Source organism: Solenopsis invicta, chromosome 16, assembly GCF_016802725.1.
Source record: "Solenopsis invicta isolate M01_SB chromosome 16, UNIL_Sinv_3.0, whole genome shotgun sequence".
Lineage (NCBI taxonomy): Eukaryota > Metazoa > Arthropoda > Insecta > Hymenoptera > Formicidae > Solenopsis > Solenopsis invicta.
This window is the reverse complement of record NC_052679.1, coordinates 1,774,873-1,796,654: the sequence shown is the minus strand read 5'-3', so window position 1 is coordinate 1,796,654 and position 21,782 is coordinate 1,774,873. Positions and strand designations below refer to the sequence as shown.

General features: G+C 34.9%; 4 protein-coding genes across 6 annotated transcripts; 1 reads left to right on the top strand and 3 right to left on the bottom strand.

Moving 5' to 3' along the window:
- Positions 1 to 113: 113 nt before the first annotated feature.
- LOC105196105 (SPARC-related modular calcium-binding protein 2) lies at positions 114 to 8,692 on the bottom strand. 2 transcript variants are annotated; one of them, XM_026131990.2, is made up of 9 exons: positions 8,512 to 8,692; positions 6,033 to 6,192; positions 5,408 to 5,782; positions 4,979 to 5,203; positions 2,790 to 2,876; positions 1,371 to 1,607; positions 1,083 to 1,255; positions 758 to 923; positions 114 to 675 (listed from the first exon to the last, which is right to left on the bottom strand). In XM_026131990.2, the coding sequence occupies exons 1-9, from the start codon at positions 8,605 to 8,607 to the stop codon at positions 593 to 595; spliced, it is 1,602 nt and encodes a 533-aa protein (XP_025987775.1). In that variant the 5' UTR covers positions 8,608 to 8,692; the 3' UTR covers positions 114 to 592. The 2 variants fall into 2 exon arrangements, with proteins under 2 accessions (XP_025987775.1, XP_011160159.1); XM_011161857.3 differs by lacking the exon at positions 8,512 to 8,692 and adding an exon at positions 7,972 to 8,505.
- A 2,090-nt stretch (positions 8,693 to 10,782) lies between these two features.
- Positions 10,783 to 12,956, bottom strand: LOC105196104. Of its 2 annotated transcripts, none has more exons than XM_011161854.3 (5): positions 12,730 to 12,956; positions 12,309 to 12,411; positions 11,895 to 12,025; positions 11,266 to 11,473; positions 10,783 to 11,081 (listed from the first exon to the last, which is right to left on the bottom strand). In XM_011161854.3, the coding sequence occupies exons 2-5, from the start codon at positions 12,381 to 12,383 to the stop codon at positions 10,854 to 10,856; spliced, it is 642 nt and encodes a 213-aa protein (XP_011160156.1). In that variant the 5' UTR covers positions 12,384 to 12,411; positions 12,730 to 12,956; the 3' UTR covers positions 10,783 to 10,853. The 2 variants fall into 2 exon arrangements, with proteins under 2 accessions (XP_011160156.1, XP_011160157.1); XM_011161855.3 differs by having other exon boundaries at positions 12,752 to 12,956.
- Positions 12,957 to 13,295: 339 nt separating this feature from the next.
- On the bottom strand, positions 13,296 to 16,891 carry LOC105196103 (cyclin-dependent kinase 9). The gene is made up of 7 exons (XM_011161853.3): positions 16,663 to 16,891; positions 15,985 to 16,069; positions 15,702 to 15,792; positions 15,170 to 15,336; positions 14,366 to 14,604; positions 14,136 to 14,283; positions 13,296 to 13,775 (listed from the first exon to the last, which is right to left on the bottom strand). The coding sequence occupies exons 1-7, from the start codon at positions 16,773 to 16,775 to the stop codon at positions 13,467 to 13,469; spliced, it is 1,152 nt and encodes a 383-aa protein (XP_011160155.1). The 5' UTR covers positions 16,776 to 16,891; the 3' UTR covers positions 13,296 to 13,466.
- Positions 16,892 to 17,095: 204 nt separating this feature from the next.
- Positions 17,096 to 21,703, top strand: LOC105196102 (WD repeat and FYVE domain-containing protein 2). Its single transcript, XM_011161852.3, has 7 exons — positions 17,096 to 17,353; positions 18,056 to 18,197; positions 18,297 to 18,502; positions 18,579 to 18,818; positions 18,949 to 19,087; positions 19,180 to 19,379; positions 19,490 to 21,703. The coding sequence occupies exons 1-7, from the start codon at positions 17,193 to 17,195 to the stop codon at positions 19,626 to 19,628; spliced, it is 1,227 nt and encodes a 408-aa protein (XP_011160154.1). The 5' UTR covers positions 17,096 to 17,192; the 3' UTR covers positions 19,629 to 21,703.
- The last annotated feature ends 79 nt before the right edge of the window (positions 21,704 to 21,782 follow it).

Below are 21,782 nucleotides of genomic sequence, written 5' to 3'. Positions count from 1 at the left end.
AAATTGTTTTGTAAATTAAAAAAGTGTAAATAATTACACGATTCTCTTTGTGATGGAAGAGGCACGAGGTGAATAAATATGGGTATGTAACAAAATTTCAGTATTAAGAAAAGTGCTATAAAAATTATTTTATTGACCATCTTTTTCTAAATTGAATTTATTTCCAGTATAAGATAGCTTAATTATTTAGAGAATTTCTGGACTAGGTGATACACAAGAGTACACACATATTGATGATTATACAATGATGTTAATATAATTACCGATAATTACGAAAAAAATTGCCTGGAAATATTCTGCGAAATGTCAATATTTAAACTTTCGAGAATAAGCAAAGAGAGTATAAGCGCGCGATCGAATGAAAGATTATTTTTGCAAGTTTCAAAAATTCAAAGAATTTCAAATATAACAATTTGTGAATGCAAATCGCTAAAATTTAAATTCTCGAAAACTAACAAATTATTAAAGAAATATTATATAACATGGAAAAGGTGGCTTACAGTGATTCCAAGTTTCAGCAGCTGTCTTAGAACTTGATAATAAGATGAGTGTCTCTTTATGGGACCGCGAACACAATTTATCACATAATGTGTTAGTCATCATCGTTGAGAAACTGGTCTAATGGGTTTGGACCTATTCTTTTCGGTGTGGTTAACGTTTTTTCCGAATCGTCAGCTAAAATGCATATTTAGAGTTGAAAAACGCACACACACAAATTACAGTTTGATGTTTTTAATTAAAAATGTCATCGTATCACCTGTTGTTGGACGCTGAGCATTGAGACAACTGAGCCATTCCGTCATGCTGATCCTTCTATCGTTATTGATGTCACAATATCTCGGTAATTTTTTGCCACATCTCCGGAGTTGTCTATTATTCGCTACCATTGTGCGAAAACTTTTCCATTCTTTTTTTTCTAAAACCTATATGTACATTTTCTTACGAATTAGAAATGCGATTAGTTGATTGAAAAATGATTCTGCTAGTATTTATATTGAACTCGTAATATATTATTATACTATATCCCCATTAATAGAACATGATGGGAGAACGATAAGTGACAATTGTCTTTTGTCTAATACCTTATTTTTATTCTTGTCAAGCATGACAAAATGCCATGTGGCTATTCTTTCTTCCTTAGAGGCCTGCCATTTAACAGTAGTTTCGTTAGAATCCATGCTGGAGGCTTCCATTTCCTCTTGCATAAGATCCATTAGATCTCGAAGGAATAGTTGTTTTTTTAACTCTGGACATCCTATGAATGTTATAAAATTTATAAAATGTTATAAATATTTAATTTGAAATATATAATTATATAGACAACGCGGGTAATTTTCAGGAACAAGACAGACACTTTCTATTAGAATTACCTTTCATAGGTCTGCTGGGAGTCGGAGCTGGATTACAATTCGGCGTGCCATTCTTCGAGGATGTTCCTGGTATTGGTTTACCTGTATCTTGATATACACACCAACAATAACCTGAATAGCATTGCACCCGATGATATCTTCCATCGGACATGCATTGTGGAACATAAATATTTCCTCCCCGTGAATGTTGCTTCTGATCTTCCAACACTGTTTTTCTATCTGATATACAATCATTTGCTACAAAAGGAAAAGAATTAGCAAATGATGACATTATTCCATATATGTAAAAATCTAAAAAAAAATGCAGTATTGTATATGTGTAACTTATTTGACAGTAATGAAAAAGTTACGTTATACAAAGACGACTTGAGAAGAAAAATACTGAAAAATTAAGAGAGACGTCAGTACTAAAAAACAAAAAAAAAAGATGAAAAATATTTGACTAAGATACGTGCTAGAACCAAACGTCATTAACAAATTGAGGGGTAAAAAAGCAGACAGCGGAATCGCTTATAAATATTTCTATTCCTAAAATATTTGAAAGAAGATTTATCGCGTAAAGGCTGGAAAAAACATTGAAATCTATACATACAGTACAGTTTTCTAAAGGATTCACTTTTTTCTTTTAAAGTGATGACACTCGGTGACTACGTTCATGTTCATGTTTAAGTGATATTTCGTCGCGAATTTTATCGTCAGAAGGTTCATAAAAAGTTTTTTGAAATAGTTTTAGATATTAGATTGATTAATACAAACTGATAATATCAACTGCAAATTAAGAAAAAAATCGAAATTTGAAATTCTTCAAAGAGACCATAGATAAAATATTGCCTCAATCTCTAGATCTTTTATTTTCTATAACAATGTTATTTTCATTATTTAGTTATCAAAATGTATATATCCACATAGCACACACACACACACACACACACACACTTTTTTTTTCAAGACTAAAATTTTTCACGTAAACAAAAAGATTTTTTTAATTTTTAAGAGATATTTTTTAGCAGTTGCATGTCTAAAAGATATGCAACATTTTAAGATACAGTTATATAAATATTAGTTGTATTTCCTATTCAATAATGTGACTATTATATAACACACTCGTTCTATAACAGTTACATTGTTGAGTAGGAAATTACGACTAATATTTATATAATTTGATGTTTGCTAAGATTATTCAAATATCCGGAGATATTTTGAAGATATCTTTTAAAAATCTAAAACATTTTATGTAACAGATATTTTAAAAATATCTTTCAGAGATATCTTTTAGAAATTCTTCTTTCTTTTAAAAAAGTTATCTTGAACAAAATCTTTTTTTAGACAACTTTTAGAAATATTTTAAAGATATCTTTTAAAATTCACGAGACCTCGATTTTATGAATTACACTTGCAATGACAAATTGTGGAACTTACCATCGCTTTCTTCTTTAGTACTTGGATGATCGTCATTAAACGGTAGAGACTGAATAGGATTACCAATGGCTGGACTACCTTTTAAAACTGTAAAAAATATATAAATTTATAACAAATCTATTTCTTCTACATATCTAATGAAACGGGAAAATTAATTTATTTTTTTCTCCTTTTCTTTCTCCTTTTTTCTTCTCTCTCTTTCTCTTCTCCTCCCCTTTCCCTGTCCGACCGCCTGCCTTCCCTCTTTTATAGTGCGAAAGTAAAAGTAGATACTCTTTTAATACAGCGCTATTTAAAAAAAGTCGCGTATTATCAAATCGTGTATTATCAAATAATGATAATAAATAATTATTTTTTATATAATATAAATATTCAATTAAACAATAACGAAAAAGTAAATATGCCTATAGTGCTGATTAAATTATTCTCATTTTTGTAAAATTTAGTTTTCTTCTCCATTTTTCTCAACTTAATTTTTAGAATTAAAAAAAACTTAATACCTCATAACTTGAATTTTTATTTTGTTATTTAAATGATGCAAGGATAAAGCAGGGTATAAACAGACTTGACTACGATAACTATCGCGTGAAGAGATAACACAGAGAAATAACGCCATGGTTTACTCGCGTTATTAAACAGTCATAAATAGCAAATAATGATTGTCGCGTCATGACGCATGGGCGAGAATTTAGCTCATACATGAGGTCAATTACTTCAATTCCTCAGCAGCCGGTCGCACGCGCGACCGTGCATTCGTGTAGGCAACTTCCGGCAGGATTCACGAATGTTAACCGAGTGCTCAACACGACGGCTTATGAACACATGTGGTCCTTGACACGCGTGACATCCTGTTGCGGTAGTATCATCGTTAATTTAAATCGCGATTTAGACGCCGAATTTTATTATAGGACATTCCTCTTCCGTCTGATTATATACGCGATAAAGAGAATTGTCTTTCCTCTCTCTTTTATGCGATTTAACTTTCCACGTCTCAAGTGCCATAAAACTTTTGTCCAAAATATTTTTCGCACGTCTCGTACGTATCGATTTTTTGTATACGATGCTTTCTCAAAATTAAAAGGAATATAAGAGGAAACAACTTGTAATGTAATGATCTTTCTTATTTCTCGATGGTCCACTCGAATATGTGATCGATTAGTGAAATTCAAAGAAGCTGTGAGAATTTTAAATTTGAAAATCTTGGAAAGGTAGAGTCAACTAGCTCTAACTCTTTAATTGTGGAGAGAAACGTTAACTAACTGAACGTAAACAATTTAGTAAATAGATTCTTGTCACTCAGCTTGTTACTATCAGATTCTATCGGCATGTTAATTTAGATTGAATAAGCTTCAGAATCCTGGATACAGATACGTTGACATTTTTTAATGCATCCATCTTTAAAAAAATTTCTTTGGGGTATACAAGAACATCTTTTTATCCGTTTCACTCTGTACAATCGTAGAAACAACTTTATCTTGGACGTTCGAAGCACGCTGCATATATGCGTGAATTTACTCGTTTTATCAATCATCCATATAAATTTATAAATCTACACAAATCTAAAGAGTCGTTTAAGTTACATGTTACAAATGAGAATTTGGTGTTTCCAATAAAAAAAAAATCTCTAAATAAGTGGCACAATGATAAACGATATGAGGCAGCACAAAATCAACAACTAACAAGGGACATGACCCAAAGTGTCCGGCGCCGATTGTTTTCTCCTTGAAATATGTTATTAAGCACTAAGTATTAATCTAAGAGATACGTGAATGCGTGCGTTATTAGGCCTCAAGTTTCAATCTCGAGGAATAGTTGAAGAAATGTTAAAAATAATTCTTAAAAATGTCATAGCTGAAATTTCTCTCGGACCATTTGCAGGTGTGTATCAAAGAATGTTTTCCAGAAGGCTCAGGTACTTTTTTTTTATTATTTTTAAAAAGACATCTCTCATTTCTTCATCAGTGTTGCCGATGACAAGAAATCGATCTATAGAACGTATGTGTATAAACTTAACGTATAGACTTAATTTCCTTCTAAATTCTCTCTCTCTCTCTCTCTCTCTCTCTCTCTCTCTCTCTCTCTTTCTCTCTCTGTTTCACATGCATGCTCATCGGGTACATTGTGCCATTAGCCAAACAACTAAACACTTAACTAAAAGAATACGCGTCTATATTATGTACGTAACTTACGAGTGAAATCATTGGCGAGACAAGCACCCCATTCCTGCTTGGATAGTTTTAAATCCCGATTTAGGTCGCACGTGCGGGCGAACGTGCGTGCGCACTTCTTCGGTCTCACCGCCTTCTTGGCGAGTCTTCTGAGCTCCTTGTATTCCGTCTTATCTAAGTAGCCGTCCGCGTTTTGGTCCAACATAAGGAATTTCCACGACAATACCCGTTCGATATTCTTATCGTCTATCAACAGGAAAGCAATGCGATTGGCCATACACCGAGAGGTGGTACACTGAGAAATTATGTGGTATATCGACACTGTCTTCTGATTGGAATTTTTTTTCAGTTATAAGCTCGCTTCTCTTATAGTTTGATCCAATTAATGAAAATATTGATCGAAAGAGAGCGATCAATATTTATATCTTAACGATTGCTCGTGCCGCTTACCCTCGGCGGATATGTTGGTCCGCCTGTATTCAATTTTGAAGTTCTCGATGAGGTTTCCGTTAAACTTGGACTTTTCAGTACGATCGCAGGTATTTCGATGCCTATTGCTGACGTACTGCCTACGTTGTTTTCTGGTCGGTGAGCGTCGCCTTTGGCTGCTCCTAGTAGAAGCAGCAGATCTGGAACCGGCTCTCAAACATCTTGGTTTTTTGTATCTTACCGTTGTATCGGGCAACGGCCGACCTTGCGGCGTTACGCACCAACAATACTCGGTCTCCGCGTGACACTGAACCGGCGCGTACGTACCATCGCGTCGACAGACAGGCCGTACGCCCATTCGAGCAGTCAGTCTTGCTGAGAAGCACGCCGGGGTCTCTGGATAAAAGTCGTATCGCACGTTCAACTTGACTTGGTAAAAGGATACTTGGAATTTTTCTATCTAATAGACCGAAACTGGTAATTTGGTGAGAAGGAGAGAGAGGAGATAAAGAGATAGAGATAGAGATAGAGAGAGAGAGAAATCTGAAGCAAAACGTGGACAGCGGTGACGCAAAAATTTCACACATAAATACGTATAGAAAGAGTTTTGCGAAACTATACAAAACAAAATTCAAAATATACAAACCTGGACAGGGTCCGGAGTGTTTGATGAGGACGGAGACGCCTTGACATTGCTTAGAAATGACTTGGCATTGATTGGAATATGTGACACCGTCACTCCCGCACACCGGTGTGCTTCCACCACCATTCATCGTACATTCAGCTATCCTCTTTCTACACTCTTCCTGTAATAAAGGGAAATTTGTGTAAACGTACGTATAAAAATACTAATAAATGTTACCATGTGTTTTCTATAACGAAGCGTAGATGTATAGAATTAAAAATATTTTTATAATATATATATATATATATATATATATAACTGGGATACGCACGAGACTATAAAACTACAAGACTTTGCTTTCAAGTTACAAGATTAACAGATGAAAATGATTAACTATTACATATTCTCTACTCCTAGATTGTGTGTTTATTGTGTAAAAATGGACTTGAATAGAATTTTGTAAGATTTAATCTATTATGGTTAGATGAAAAAGTTACAAATTTAACATACGATTCTTTCTGAATAAATTTCAAATCAATTACTGCATGTAATATATCAAAGATAATCAAGTTCAACAATATATATCCATTAAATGAAATATGAAAGGAAATATTGTTCGTGCAATATAATGTAACATCCAATGTAACGTCCCGCTGGCAAAAACCTCGATGGAAAGGGAATAGTATGGTTGTATGGTTTTATCATAATTAATTCGATAAGGAGGAAACGAGTGACCACCAGATATAAAAGGAAAATGATTTTCTCTTCAACCGCTGCATCGCGAGAACCGCAATCGAGTGCATGGCGACTAATATACTACATGTTATCGTCACGGAAATTAATCGAACCGATCAAGCTGCACGATTTTTCTTATTCACTTACGAATACAATCTCGCACGCATTCTCTCATACAATCTCAACTCATCGCACAAGAACATATAATTTTTTGATTGTTAAGCGGCATCATTTTATGCATAGCGTGTTTGTAATTTTGTAGAATTTTTTCGATCGTTCATTTCTCCTAAATGTGTAACAAACGTATGGATTATTGTCATTTGAAACAAATTGAAAGCGCGAATCCTACACAAGTTTTCTTCCTCGTTTCATGTTGTTGGCGCAAAATTATCGCCGCGCTGCTCCAGAACGTAATTGGTTTAATTGCTAAATTGATACAATTGCTAAGAACAGTGAAAGTTTCGCTATTTCAAGTTTTAAATGTTGCGCTCTAGCGTAATACATTACTCTTGCTCTTACCATCTGTTTTACGTTTTACGTTTTACGTTGAAAATTTTTATTTCAAAAATTGATGGAATAATCGAAATAGTTTTGCAAAATTTTTCGATACCTCTCTTTTACTTAATAACAATACATTTCAAGTTTCATTGAGATTATCGGCACATCACGTGTCAAACGATACACAACGTTTAAAAGCAATATTATTGCGCATTCTGCATATATTGTAAATATATGCAGCATTCCTACTTCAAATCCAAATCCAAATCTAAAAAGTAGGAAAGAATATAAAATGCAAAACTTAACACTTTGCCGCGTGTAAAGTTGAGAAAATTAACGAATTTACAATACACGTAAGGAGCCAGAGCTGTTGCAGGCTGCAACGATGTTTACCGCAGTAATCGTAATCGGTAACTATTTAGTGTAAGCGTGACGAGAGAGAGAGAGAATGCGAGAGAATCAAAGACACTGAAAGCAGTGGCATTTATATTATAAACAATGACTCCGATACATTGCACATTCGCACTATTGTATTTGAAAGTAAATATGCATGTATGCGCAGTTTTGCGCGTGCGCCCCGTTGTCAACTACATTATCAACAATTATTTCAAGTGTTGTTTGCGATCGGTTGTGAACAAAAGTAAAATTGGAAATAGCTCAAGTCTGTTGAGAGAGAAATTCTGCAATTTATGTAAAAAATAAAAATGAAAGGGAATCTCTAGAATACCTTTGCCGATGTGACGGTATTAGCTGCCGCAACCCGTCGATCAAGATGAACAAGATCAACGATGAATAGGAAGAATACGGTGGCTCGTATCGCGAGGAACACCATCATCGTGTTCTCTCCAGTCTTTTCTCGAGTCTCACGTTTCTTAGAAAATGTTGAAAGGATGGAGGAACTTGTTTGAAAAACACGCCCGCACACAAACAACACTTTACGCACATACACTCGCTACATTCCTATGTTGGAACGCATTCCCGTTCATTTTTCTTTTTATTCGAACGCTGCAGTATTCCACGAGGACTCATCAGTTTCTCGATCGATGGCCGATCGTCCGTATATTTTTTCTCGTTCAATTTTGGAACAAAGAAAAGGACGGAGACTTAATAATTCTGGGAAAGGAAAACGTGCAGGCGTAGAGAACAAACGTGTGGCGTGTGTGCGAGCAACCGTAGCGAATGCCGCGGATCAACTGGCACTTGCCACTTGCCAGTTGCCGCTGGAGCCTGGAGCAGCCGAGCAACCTCTCTGTTTCTATCGGCTCACCGATATTCCAGAGCAGCAGCGGCGGCGGCGGCGACGGAGTGGCAATAGTGGCATTGGAGTGTACGTCCTCTTCCCGCGCCGCACCGTGCCGTACATCGTACGTGCCACTCTACACCGCGGGGCTCCTCTTGGGACTTGTCCGCGATCCCTGATCCCTGATCCCTATCGAGAGAAGGGATGCCTGTAACACAGAGAAAAAAAGAGAGAGAGAAAGACATATACTCCCCGAGTCTAAGAAATTTTGACCAGCTTTGACTAGTCTTTTTTCACATCGATACGTATCTCTCGACTCAAATTTTATTTCTTTTCTATCTTTAAATCTTTAAAATTTTGTACCTTTTTCTTAATTTTCAAAACAATTGTAACACGTTACAAAGTGCGGATTAATGAAAAAAAAGCCTAAAGAAAAAAATGTACAGTTGGAGAAAGCAAAAAACTAAAACTGAACTGAATATTGTTAATAACTTCAGAGAATATGGTTATTTTTAACAAATAATAAGAGACGATATCCTTGAAAAAAATACTTAAATAAATGAAATAATCAGTCATTCTTTCGGTAAGTATACCACCGAATCAATATCGATATGAAATGCAAACACAAGTAGCCAGACGACTATTCTAAAAGTATACTCTTCGTACTTGCGCAGCCTCAAACCAATATGATGATGACGATGACGGTTTATCCTATCTTTCGATGAATCGATCCAACGTACTTGTTCACAAATTTATGCTCATAAAATGTTTCTGAAAAAGAGCAAAAAAGAAATGATACATTTTCCCGCATTGCTGCTTTTGCAAAATGTTCAAGTAAAGCATAAAAATATTTGATTTGATTATATGATTCATTTGATTCAATTTTAACAAATATAATGCAGTTATATCTGCGTAAAATGTACATCGTCTTGAAAAATGAACAAACTGTATAGAATCATATAAAATATAAAGAAACAGAAGAACTATTATACGTACATTATTAACAATTTCTTATCAACGAGATTCTTTTACCAAATCATGAGATGAATAAAATTTTTTGCAACGCGAAGCGTGTCAAGTCCAGTAGACAAAAATGATGTCCAATGAGAATTTTCATTTTCCTTCTCTCCATTCTCGATCTCGCACAATATATGTGGCACACGACGGCATACGATCGAGGATCCATGAGTCATCGGGAATTCGAAACCGATTCAAAACTGGTTGTTTGACCGATGGAATGCAACTTTTAACAGCGAACAAGCCTGCGGTTGTAGATGGCTTATAGAGCGAGGAGGTTACAAATAAGCAAAGGTAAAGAAGAATATCGAAAAGGAGAATGTCGCTTCGACTTGAACGAATTGATAAATCATTTTTACTATGCCAAGAATAGATCTTCATCAAGAATCAACGGAAATTTTATATATCTTTTCCATCATTACAGATGAAGATATACTACATACAATTACCGCTCATCTATAAAAAAAAAGTTTGTATTAATCAGCAGCAAGTAACAACAAATTTCCGTTACAAACTTTAAATAAGATGGCGCATATCAAAAACAGTACAACATCCATGTCCAAACTCATCTCTCGTCAAATTTTTATTTTTATTCGATTACGGCATCGATTACGTTGAAATAAAAGAGAAAAAGGGAAAGAGAAGAGAGAGAAAGAAAGAGCGCAATACATGAGACATATATATACTAAATTTCTAAAAGCGTTTATAAGAATTGAAAAAAAAATCATAACGATAACGTAAGATTAATAAATATAACCTCGACAGATTTTATATTGAAATGTTAAACGTAAACGATATAAAAAATATAATATTTACACACACATATATTAGCCGTTTTCAGTTAATTTGTATATTGCTTCTCTATCTGTACATATACGTACAATTGATTTATATTTCACAATCAGTTGAGATGCGTTCTTAAAGCGAGCACAGACGAACGCGGTCCGGGTTTTATTAATAGCTAGACAGAGAGTTTAAAGTATCAAGTATCTGCTTTTATAGACTCAATGCACACGGACGCGTCACGCGTTACGCGTGGCGAATAGCCAATCATTCTTTCGCTTTCTTATTTCTTGTCATAAAAGCGAAAAAATGATTGGCTACCTCACCACGCGTAACGCGTTGACGCGTCCTGTGCATTGAGCCTATTGATTACGGTTTATGACACCGACTTATGACACCGACTAATAGTTTATTGTAGAAAGCCCATGATAGTTAATCACTTAATAGTAATAGCAATTTTAATACAATTTATTTTATATATAATAATAGAGAATTTTTTTCAGAACTTTTATTCCAAATTTTTATTTTCCAAGATGAAAGGCACGAGATAATTATTTACAGAAATATTATTAAATCTCCACTAAATCGCATAATATTTGTTGAAGAACGCGCGTCCCGTCTTGGAATTTGTGATATATATATGATTGTTCGAAGGATCGTCCTAATGTAATAGAAAACCTGTCCACCGATATCACTTTTCCATCTTCTTTTTCCGTCAAATTCCAAATATTGCGAAAGTACATTGTTTGAATGGAGTTATTGGTGAATGTCGAGCTGTCCCATGCGCACACATGTACCTGTATAACGCACAGTTAGATTTTATCGTAAAAATAATTTAAACGCACTCAAGATTAATAATTCTCAACTATTGAATTTTTTTACAATATTATCATATGTAAAAAAATAGCGACTTCTCATTTTAAAAAATTTTCCGAGAGACAGAACCATTTTCGCTAGTACATATATTATAATGCCTCTTACGTTCTTTTTCAAAATTCGTGAACACGACTTAATCGAATGAAGTATCGAGGCGTAAATCCTGGCGATGCGTGTCGAATCGTCCATGTTATCAGAAGTCTCGTTTCGAAGGTAATCGTGCAAGTCGTCTATCAAAAGCACGGAAGGTACGGCCGCATAGGTATGCAATTTAAAAAGTTGCTCCACGAGAGCTTCGTAATCCGACAAGTATCTGCGTAAATAAATGTTAGGATTGAAACTACTGGGAGTTTTGCTTATACACGCTATGTGGAGATAAATACATTACACATAGTACACACGGCCAAGTTTCGAAGCACGTGTACCCACGATAATTGATTCTGTCCCTCAGAAAATTTTTCAAACCGAGAAGACACCATCTTTCTACATACTCACAGTTCATGATTAATGTAACGACTAGAACTTATTGGTCGTTACGTTAATCATGAACTGTATGTAGAAAGAGAGCGATTTCTCAATTTGGAAAATTTTTCGAGGGAGAGAATTAATTACCGTGGGTGTACATACCTTAAAAGTAATATATTGTAAGAAAAAGAAATAAAAGATATCGAAAACAGGACGAATAATCGGATAATAATATGTAAAAAATGTAAATAGTCGTGACTAAATCTTACACGAATCTCATTAGTTTGAGTGCCGCGACTGTTGGATTCTTTCTGTCGTGACAGGCATCCGGTCGTTTATCCAGTGGCACCGGAGTAATGTAAACGACGCGTTGTCCTTCTTCCGCCCAATACGTCGCAGCCTACATAGGAGAAAAGAGAAATAGATAGATAGAGAGAAAGCGCACGTTTTTTCCTTGCTTAAAATGAAATTAGATAGATGCTAAAAGTGATTTTATTTCGTTAACGCTAGTGTCCTTAATGATCCTCGCACACTAAACGCGATTTACGATGAGCGATGAAAAACATCCAACGAAAGTTCTAGATTTTTTTATATTACATCACCATGTTGGAGAAAGCAAAAGTTTCGTTGGTTTGTAAACATAATCCCACGCTCTTTGCGTTTATATTTTAAAAATTACGTACCTCAAACATGAAAGATTTGCTCAACTTTTTCGGGCCACGTAATAATGTTGTCTTGACATTTTTCGAAAACATCATCGTTGATACGCGTAGTAAATGTGGTAACCTACAACGAAAACCTTTGTTCAATAACAATAACGCGATAATGTCCAGTATTAGGTGTATAAACAATATGAATAGCGCGCGAGTGTAGAGTGTAGAAAAGATGAAAGGATGCGCTTGCGCATTCCAAATCTCAACACACTGAACATTCGCGGCCAATCGGCCATTCGCGGCTCGCGACTTGCAACTTGTGACTTCACTCGCCGCCGTTATTATGATTTTGTTATTTCTTAATCCTATTTTACTTCCAGAGTTCCCGAATTAATTAATGCGTAACATTTAAATTAGATTCGATGTTTGATCGCTTCAACATTCTAAATACCTTCAAATGCTTCACGCTTTACCTCGTACTATCGTATCGTTCAACTTCCAATTGTGTTTCCGTCACCTGGCATTTTTTATTCGATATGTTGTATAATAATTCCGATATACGAAATACAATGTTATCTGTCGACACAAAAATGCTAAAATTTCGAACACAGTTGTAGCCATTTGAGGCTGGATTAGGTTAGGTTGTCTCGCGCAGTGCGAGGTGTGAGTCATCCGACCATCTAACTTCCCTAGTGAATTCTAGTGAATTGCGCTGCGCCGCGCGTTTTCTTATGTTTTCACTTTTGATTCATTTATTAAAAAAAAAGAAAAAAATTGAAACCATTGTTTCAGTTTTTAGAAAAAAAATTTAGAAGAAAAAAAAGGTTTTGCTTAGTGTCACTCTTGTACCTTTTCTTTTTATTATTAAGTGAACTGTGGAAAATTGGCAGAGATACGAGCTAACAGGCTTATACAGCAAACATCAAAAATGCTGACAATTCGTAATCGTACGTTCAATGTAGTGTTTTATTTCATTATGGTTCTAGGATAAGAATGATAATAAATTACAGATAAGAATTTTAAATAAAATAACTTTAATTACTATGTTAGAATTGTATAAAAACTTGGTAACGTCACGAGATGGAATTACATAACACACAATAGCCATTTATATAAAAAAATGTACTCCATGTGTGTATAAAATATATTACACATATACACATACATATGACGAGTGAAAGAAATGTGTTAAAAGACGCGATCCTGATATCCACTGTCGGCCATACTAGAACTAGGTTTGGCTGGTCCTCCAGGTACTTGATGGTGCGGATGACGCATATGACCAGGTCGTCTCGGTGGTGCCAAGTATTCGAACATGCTCTGGGTATGCTGGGCAAGCATCTTACTGAGATCGCATGGCATTGGATCGGTCCAAAAGAAATCATGATTTAATGCGGAATCAGAATCACATCTTTTGCTAGGGTCGAGTATTAAAAGTTTATCCAGCAAGTCACAGGCATAAGCATCCTTGAGATATGGCTTTAGTCTATCTTTCACCTATAAGAAATCATAAGATGAGTGTACTGCTAATTCAAAAATTCAAACAATTGTAAAACTTGCTTCAGTATCTGATACAATGTATTCAATATACCACTAAGAGAATCCTATAGCAAATTATCCCATTTTTTTATTAGAAAAAAATCCTTTAATACATTAAAAATAAAGAAATAAATAAAGTATTTTCGTCCTTGGCATAAAATCGCTTTTCACCCTCTTTATTTTTATGCGTACTTTAATTGTGTAAAAGAATTTGGAATTCTGTAAAACCAACTCTGATATCTAATTATATGTATATATATACAAAATATAATTTATAACATGCAATGACGAGTCAATATAATTTTGCATATTCTCTACCTTTCTTTTTTGCCCTTTAGGAAGATCCATTTTGGTAAATAGATCGAGATTTTCAACACCAGGCCACACCTCGGTAGTTATCGAGCCACACAATTGCGAGATCAATATCAGTTGTTGTTGTTCAGTATTTCCTTGCATTATAGGAGACCTATGAATTCACAAAGCTTATGTATAATATATAATTATATGATCGCACTTACAAAAATTGCATGCAAGAACAGGATACAGACCTCGTCCACATTTCTGCCATTATACAACCAGCACCCCACAAATCGACAGGAGGTCCATAATTTCTGTCACCGAGAAGAAGTTCTGGTGGTCGATACCAAAGAGTAACAACTCTATTCGTATAACGATTTGAATGGCCATTTTTTGCACTAAATGCTCGTGCTAAACCAAAATCGGCTAACTTCAACACGCCATTTTTTGTTATTAAAACATTAGCGGCTTTCATATCTCTATGTAAAATCTGTCGGAAATAAAAAAACCATTTTTTTTTACCGTTAAATACACACGTGCCAAAGTTAGTATTGGTAGGGGCGGAACTTATATTTTGTTTATCTTCTCTTGTATCTTTTTTATTAAATGGCTAGCCGCGCCTCTACTACTAAAATCAAATTACATTTTAGTACACATTTTAGTTGCTATCTCTGATTTGTGCCAAAAATCATCTAAAATAAATACATTGTGAATGTAATATTTATTATAGTGATATCCTCAACGACACATTTAGTAATATCGATAGTTTTGTCTAATGACCATGATTGTACCAAATCGTACCATTGTATGAATTATAACGGTGATTATAGCCGTTATAATTAATAAAACCGAGAAAATGAAGTATATTACATTATGCATAATACACAATTAAAATTAGAAACAGATGTAATCTTTAAAGATTATTATCACTTTACTAGAGAATAACAATCTCTCATATTGAATCTTTTAATTAGTGTCTATTATAAGTTGTATACTTTTTCTAAAATTTTACTTTAGAATCTATTAAAAGGACGTAATATTCAATAATCTCTTACCTTATTGCTATGTATATAATAAAGACCATTCAGTAACTGTTGCATAACTTTTTTTATCTCTCCTAAACTAAATTTCACATTTACATTTGACAGCAAACCAGCCAAGTCATGTTCACAGAAATCAAAGACCAAGTAGAAGGTAGACCGATGTCGATTGTACTGAGTTGCTGGGTAAAAAAAAAACATTATGGAATTAAATTTTATATTGTACAATTATTAATCACAGCACCAATTGTTTTATTTAGTATTTAATTTAATGCTAATTATTAATTTTTCTGACAATTATAATTTTTGTGTTTTTGAGTATTCTATTCAAATAAAAAAATTAATCTCCATTGCTCCTCTGTATATATTATTTACTTACAATTGTACATTAAAGATTAAAAGACAGAACATAAAATAATACATATTTAAAGTAAAACAGGAAAAACAAGACTAATAAGAATCCAGCCTCCCTTATTAGCATTATTTTTATTTCTTTGACTCTCAAGTCCTTAGTTTCTTATTTAAATGTATATTAGAATATACTCACCCCGTGTCCTGCAAATCTCTATGAGATTGACTACATTCTCGTGTTTCAATAATTGTAATATCTTTATTTCTCGTAATGCCGTAATGGGAAACTGTAATAAGATTTTGAAAAGATATGTATAATAAATTGTAAGGTTCAAAAAATATCAGATGTAAAATTCACTCTAGTAAAATAAAATAAGAAAATGCTGTTCGTACAAAATCAATACAAAAGTTTACTACAACATTTATGCTACATACTTGACAATCTTGAAATTGAATAATTATATATAAAGTAAACTTACTCCTTCCTTCTCATTGTCCATTAATACCTTTTTCATCGCAACAAACTTCTTATTTGTTTTCTTATCCTTTGCCTTAAATACTTCTCTGTGGAAGAAAAAGAACAGATAATATAAAAAACACAATCAGACATTAACATAGCTGTATATTTATTAATTGTAAAATTGATACTGCCTTATTAAAAGTTATAACTAATAAACCATAGATGTACAATGAATGTAAATGTAGATATAATAAAACGTACGAAAGCGTTACAAATGAAATTATTTCTCCTTTAAGCTCAAACGATGAGCGCGTTGAAATTATACATGCTAAAGAAATATAGATAGTCAATAACCTTAAATATCACAATCATAAATATATTGAGCGATTAGCATATTACGCAACGTAATGCAAGATTTATAAATCCACAAGCCCGCGAGTTTAAATCACGTAACTCTCTATTAAATCTCGGTCCCCACATTTGTTGGAACGCGCTGAGATATCATTGAAAAAGAGGTTATAGTGTCCTCCAAGTGGATTAAAGGATTCTTAGGATTAAGAGGTAGTAATTTACGAGTGAAATATCTTGGATTATGAAATGACTAATTGAAACTAGTGAACCTGTGCTTGAAGGCACTTACAAGTCTCTTCCTCTCGGAGGACATTAAAAAAAAATCAGATGTAAAAGCTTTGCTTACCCGAAGGTTCCTTGGCCGATTTTCGCAACTTTTTCATATTTAGTGGATTCGTCGCAATATGGAAAATCGAACTCCTCGATGTATTTCTCCTTTTCCTTCGTATTCATTGTCATTGTGTGCACGATAAAAAGGAAATATTCGCGCTGTGGAGCAGAAACGAACGGAGCAGAACCCAGAACGGAGCAATCCACACCACAGTCCCCACACACACACACACACGAAGGGATGTGACATACCGGAGTCTAGGTGCTGCCCTCTCGACAAATGCTACGCAAAATGTGCTTTGGAACGAACCAGAATTTTCCTAATTGACCAATCGAAGAATGTGTTTGAAAGACATTCGGTAGTGAACGAAACTGCAATTGGAAGATCCTTTTCGACAAGTTTTGGAACTCCCAGTCGCGATTTCGAGTATGCTCAAGTGAGTTTCCCATCTAAGTAATTCACGGCCGCCGTGCTCATCATCTGACAACTGTCAAATGGCAACTCGTACACTTGTACGATTATCATTACGTTCGCGCGGTTGAGAAATGGCAGCGGAAATAAAACCCGCCCCGGGAGTGAATCATGATAAATTCAGCAGCAGCCGCAAGCCGGTTCTCCTGTCAAAATTGGAGGGCTGTAGCGACGATGTTAACGCGGCTATCATTATCCCACGGGAAGAGGGTGTAATCAGTGTTTGCGATGACAGGTACCCATTACGTAAATATTTTCTTTCAGAAAAAAAATCATATATATATTATCGTTTCTCTATATATTATTCTCTCATCATTTTTGATCCGAAAATTGACAGAATTCCTTATTTTCCTCGTAAAAATTGCGCGCAATTTTTTGACTACGTGGACACACCTTGGGCTCCTGTCTTTCTATTTTGCGTGCGTGCGTGCATGCTTGCTTACTTGCGATTCTTGCACTCGCATCACAATACTCAAAACTACATCGAGTAATTAACGTGTATAAAAAATTTCTAATGTATACATACGCCCATATTCATGTATGTGTAGTAACATAATATGTGCGCCCTCTTTCTTTCTCTCTTTTTGATCTCGTTGGTCATCATATTTTAGTTGAGAAATTAAGGAGTCTCGGTTTCTCCTGTCATATGTTGCAATGGCTTTGCTCCTGTCTGATGAATAGAAGATAGGTAGTGCGCGGCCTGGGAGACATTACCAAAAAGAGCAATAACATCTAGGGTACTTGTCTTGGGACCCACTCCTCTTCACTCTCTACTTGGATTTCAAAACAATACCATTGCATAGCAATTATAACTTTTATACAGACAATTCGCTGATTTATTTATGACTGTGAAACAATCTCTCCGTCAAATTGCGATTTGCATTTTCCCTCAATCAATTTGAAACAATTCTCTAATGTTTTAATTCATTTTTTGTAGGACAGTCAGAGTATGGCTGAAGCGGGATTCTGGTCAATATTGGCCAAGCATTTGTCAATACATGCCAGCAGGTGCTACCTCTATGCATTATTGCGTAGAAACGAGGCAATTGTTTGTTGGTCTGGATAATGGAAGCATCAACGTATGTCATCGACATTACAATTTTATATATATATACACACACATGTATATATATTTATGTATGTATGTATGTATGTATTGCTTGATTTTTTGATTACAGGAATTTATCTTGGAGCAAGACTTCAATAGAATGACAGCTATGCGCGATTATATAGCACATCAAGCCAGAGTCACAGGAATCATTTTTGCAGCAGATTTTGAATGGCTCTTGAGTATAGGTCGCGATAAATTATTTCAATTACACAGTTCTGAGACAGGAATGAAATTGGGATCATATCAAACAGACGCGTGGTATACCGCTCTACAGTATCCTTTTTCGTAGAGTCTTAGAAGTGATTTTGCACATATTCGTTTCTCTAGGAGAAACTTAACTCGTGTACAGATTTGACGCCCAATCCAAACATGCTTTTGTGGGAGATTATTCCGGTCAGATAGCTATGTTAAAGCTGGACAATAGTGGCGTCACCTTCATCACTACGTTAAAGGCACACACTGGAAGTATCCACACGTTGGCATGGGATTCGGAGAAACAATTGTTATTTTCCGGAAGTTTCGATCAAAGCATCATCGTTTGGGACATTGGAGGTCGCCAAGGCACTGCTTACGAGCTTCAAGGACACCAGTAAGCGCGCGCACAACAAATTCTCTTTCAATTTTTCTTCAGTATAATACTATTGCGAGAAAATATTATTTTAAAATATTATTACTTTAACACGCTCCGAAAAAGAAAGAAAAAAAACATTCTTTTTCAGTAACAAAGTAACGGCGTTATGTTACGCGAGCGTCGAACGCATGCTCTTGTCCGGAGGTGAGGACGGCGTAATCGTCTGTTGGAATATGGCGACAAATAGAAAGGAAACAGCGGCTTGGGTCGAATCCGACATCTGTCAGGTACAAATCCTTGGAAAAGAAAACTTAAATACAATATAATGTTGGTCACTTGGTGACATTTGACATTTCTAAGAATACTTGATGAAATTCAGGCTTGTGGAAGACCCTTCTTCTGGAATATAAAAGCTATGATGGATCAACGACAGTTGGGATTGAGACAACATCACTGTCGCTATTGCGGTCGCGCATTATGCGCTCGCTGCACATCGCAACGGATACCGATACCGGCGATGGGTTTCGAATTCGAAGTGAGAGTCTGCGATCAATGTCACATACAACTCAAATCGGAAAAGTAAGTTGCGCGTCACGACATTTCGTCACTTATGATACGTACGACAACGAAGGCTCGTCGTGTTGCGAAGCAAGCGTGATTAAGTATTTCTTTACTTTTTGTTTGCGTAGCCAATCGTCACTGGCCTCTTTCCACGATGCCAAGCATAGTGTCATCGGAATGGATTTGGATGCTCCTAGACGAAGATTGTTGACTATCGGCCAAGATCGCGTTATTAAAATTTGGGATGTATCCGCGCTCTTTCAGTGAATTTTTATCTACATGCATGTATGTATGTATGTATGTATGTACGTATGTATGCATGTACGTATGTATGTATGTATGTATGTATGTATGTCGATAATCCAAATTGATGTAAATCAAATTACAGAGGTATCGTCATACTCGGAAGAATATTCCGAAACCTATTTTTGTGATTATGCTTGTCGATGATCGTAATTACGTAACTCGAGTTGGATCGACGAGTCGATAAAATACGGAGATCGCTTATTATTCGTTTATCAGTTTATTGGTGATAACGTTAGAGAATCTGCTTAATCCATATTCATTTTTTTCTGCATTAGATATCACTGAATAATCAGACAGACGACGAGTACAGTGCAAACACATTAGTTCAATGACATTGTCTCCAACCATGTTGCATCGATAGAATTACTTCCAAAAAAATATTTGTGCGACTGCACAATGTAAACAGCAGATGTGTATGTGTGTGTGTGTGCGTGCGTGCGTGCGTGCGTGTGTATGCATGCGTGCGAAAGATATATGGACTTTTGTCAAGTTTGAAAGATCAGAGTGACGATAGTTACAAGATATAATTAAAAGTATTGAAATATCTTTCGGATTAAAGTCAAATTTGTTTATTGATACATTTACATATAAATCGAAGATAGTTTTGAGATGGAATCTTTTTGTTGAATATTTGAATAAAATTCTAGATGCAATCTCCGATTTTATTTCTGAAATTTGCAAGATTACTCATATGTTGTACATATAATCGAATCGAGGGGCCCATATCGGAAATTGCCATATTGCAATTTTATATACTGCAATTGTTCGTATTATATATTTTATCAAAGTTTTTAAAATATTATATCTTTATGTTGTTTAAATATAATTTTCGATTGAAAAGCAATCAAGAAAGTAGTTGGCAATCAATGGCATCGACTATATTTTAACGCATTTTATCTATAATAATATAGAAATAGAACAAAGGGGGAAACATTTTGAGAATTTTCTATTCGTTTTGTACATTACTTCCAATATTATTAAATTAGTAATTTGAATATATAAACCTTCTAGCTATACTATCTTTAAATCCATTCAAATAAGTAGCGATATGTGTATCTTGTACCAAGTCCTAGTCCTATTTGTTATATAACTCGTATAGGATTGTTTAATATTATTGTATTGTCTTGTGAGAGAAGGCGAACCAGTCAAGAAAGCAGTCATCGTTAATAATGCTGGTTATTTTCTTGACTATACAAGTCTTCTCGAGTACAATAAATAGGTACAAGCTATGCAAAGATAATTTGTCCCAAACTTGACAGTTTCTTATTTAACAGTTTCTCTATTGTGATAAAATTATACATAATTTACTTGCTCGAGATGCAAAGATACAGCAAACAAATATGCGAAACAATGAAAGAGAGACAATGTTATTTTTACTATATGTAGATATTTTCGCGCGTCGTGTATCTCGCTGGCTGATAAAAATTTGCAACAATGTGAAATGGTCAAGACATTGACATGACGGTATAGGGATGATGAGCTTCCATCGAATTTTATGTGCTGAAATATTCGTTGATAGAGATAAGCAAGATATTGTAACGCGAAGAGATATACAATACAGAATAACGAAAAGTTTAGTTTCACGCCACGAAAATACACGCGATTAATTGCGCGGCTTTAATCGATTCACTCTCGCGCGCTAAATGTATGTACGGTACATAAAAATGCATATCTTGTATCTGAACATACGTATGTATAATTATTTCATTGCAATCGGTTATGATTTCTCCAGCAAATTTTGCAAGACAATTTTGCAAGAGAGACGATTGCTATTAAAGGAATTATCCTTGTTATCAAAATATATCCAGATTTATTGGCAGGATAAATGGGATAAATTCTTGCATTTTGAATAGCCAGATGTGCGAATACACTTGGCACGCGACCCAAATAAACTATCCACTTTGAATACAAGTGTAGCGTACATTTGTAAACTCGATTAGAGAATTCTATACGCAAGTATTATCACATTTTTGTATGTTTTGCTAAAAAGTATGTATATTACCTAAATAATATATGGACGTGCTTCTTATTATAAACGTTACGCCGTTACACGTTACACGACTATACGACCAAGCACACACAACTACAATTACAATTGGAAATTTGTAATTGTAT

Bases quoted from the DNA above. Each gene is read 5' to 3' on its own strand.
- LOC105196102 (XM_011161852.3), top strand. From the start codon at position 17,193: ATGGCAGCGGAAATAAAACCCGCCCCGGGAGTGAATCATGATAAATTC. The intron at 18,503-18,578 runs GTATCCTTTTTC...ACTCGTGTACAG, and splicing joins GCGTGGTATACCGCTCTACA to ATTTGACGCCCAATCCAAAC. The intron at 19,088-19,179 runs GTACAAATCCTT...GATGAAATTCAG, and splicing joins TCGAATCCGACATCTGTCAG to GCTTGTGGAAGACCCTTCTT.
- LOC105196103 (XM_011161853.3), bottom strand. From the start codon at position 16,775: ATGACAATGAATACGAAGGAAAAGGAGAAATACATCGAGGAGTTCGAT. The intron at 16,070-16,662 runs GTAAGCAAAGCT...TTTCTTCCACAG, and splicing joins ATCGGCCAAGGAACCTTCGG to AGAAGTATTTAAGGCAAAGG. The intron at 15,337-15,701 runs GTGAGTATATTC...TTTTTTACCCAG, and splicing joins AGAGATTTGCAGGACACGGG to CAACTCAGTACAATCGACAT.
- LOC105196105 (XM_011161857.3), bottom strand. From the start codon at position 8,079: ATGATGGTGTTCCTCGCGATACGAGCCACCGTATTCTTCCTATTCATC. The intron at 1,608-2,789 runs GTAAGTTCCACA...TTCCTTTTGTAG, and splicing joins TACTAAAGAAGAAAGCGATG to CAAATGATTGTATATCAGAT. The intron at 924-1,082 runs GTATTAGACAAA...ATGTACATATAG, and splicing joins TTGACAAGAATAAAAATAAG to GTTTTAGAAAAAAAAGAATG.
- LOC105196104 (XM_011161854.3), bottom strand. From the start codon at position 12,383: ATGATGTTTTCGAAAAATGTCAAGACAACATTATTACGTGGCCCGAAA. The intron at 11,474-11,894 runs GTAAGATTTAGT...TTATTTACGCAG, and splicing joins CTCAAACTAATGAGATTCGT to ATACTTGTCGGATTACGAAG. The intron at 11,082-11,265 runs GTAAGAGGCATT...TGCGTTATACAG, and splicing joins CACGAATTTTGAAAAAGAAC to GTACATGTGTGCGCATGGGA.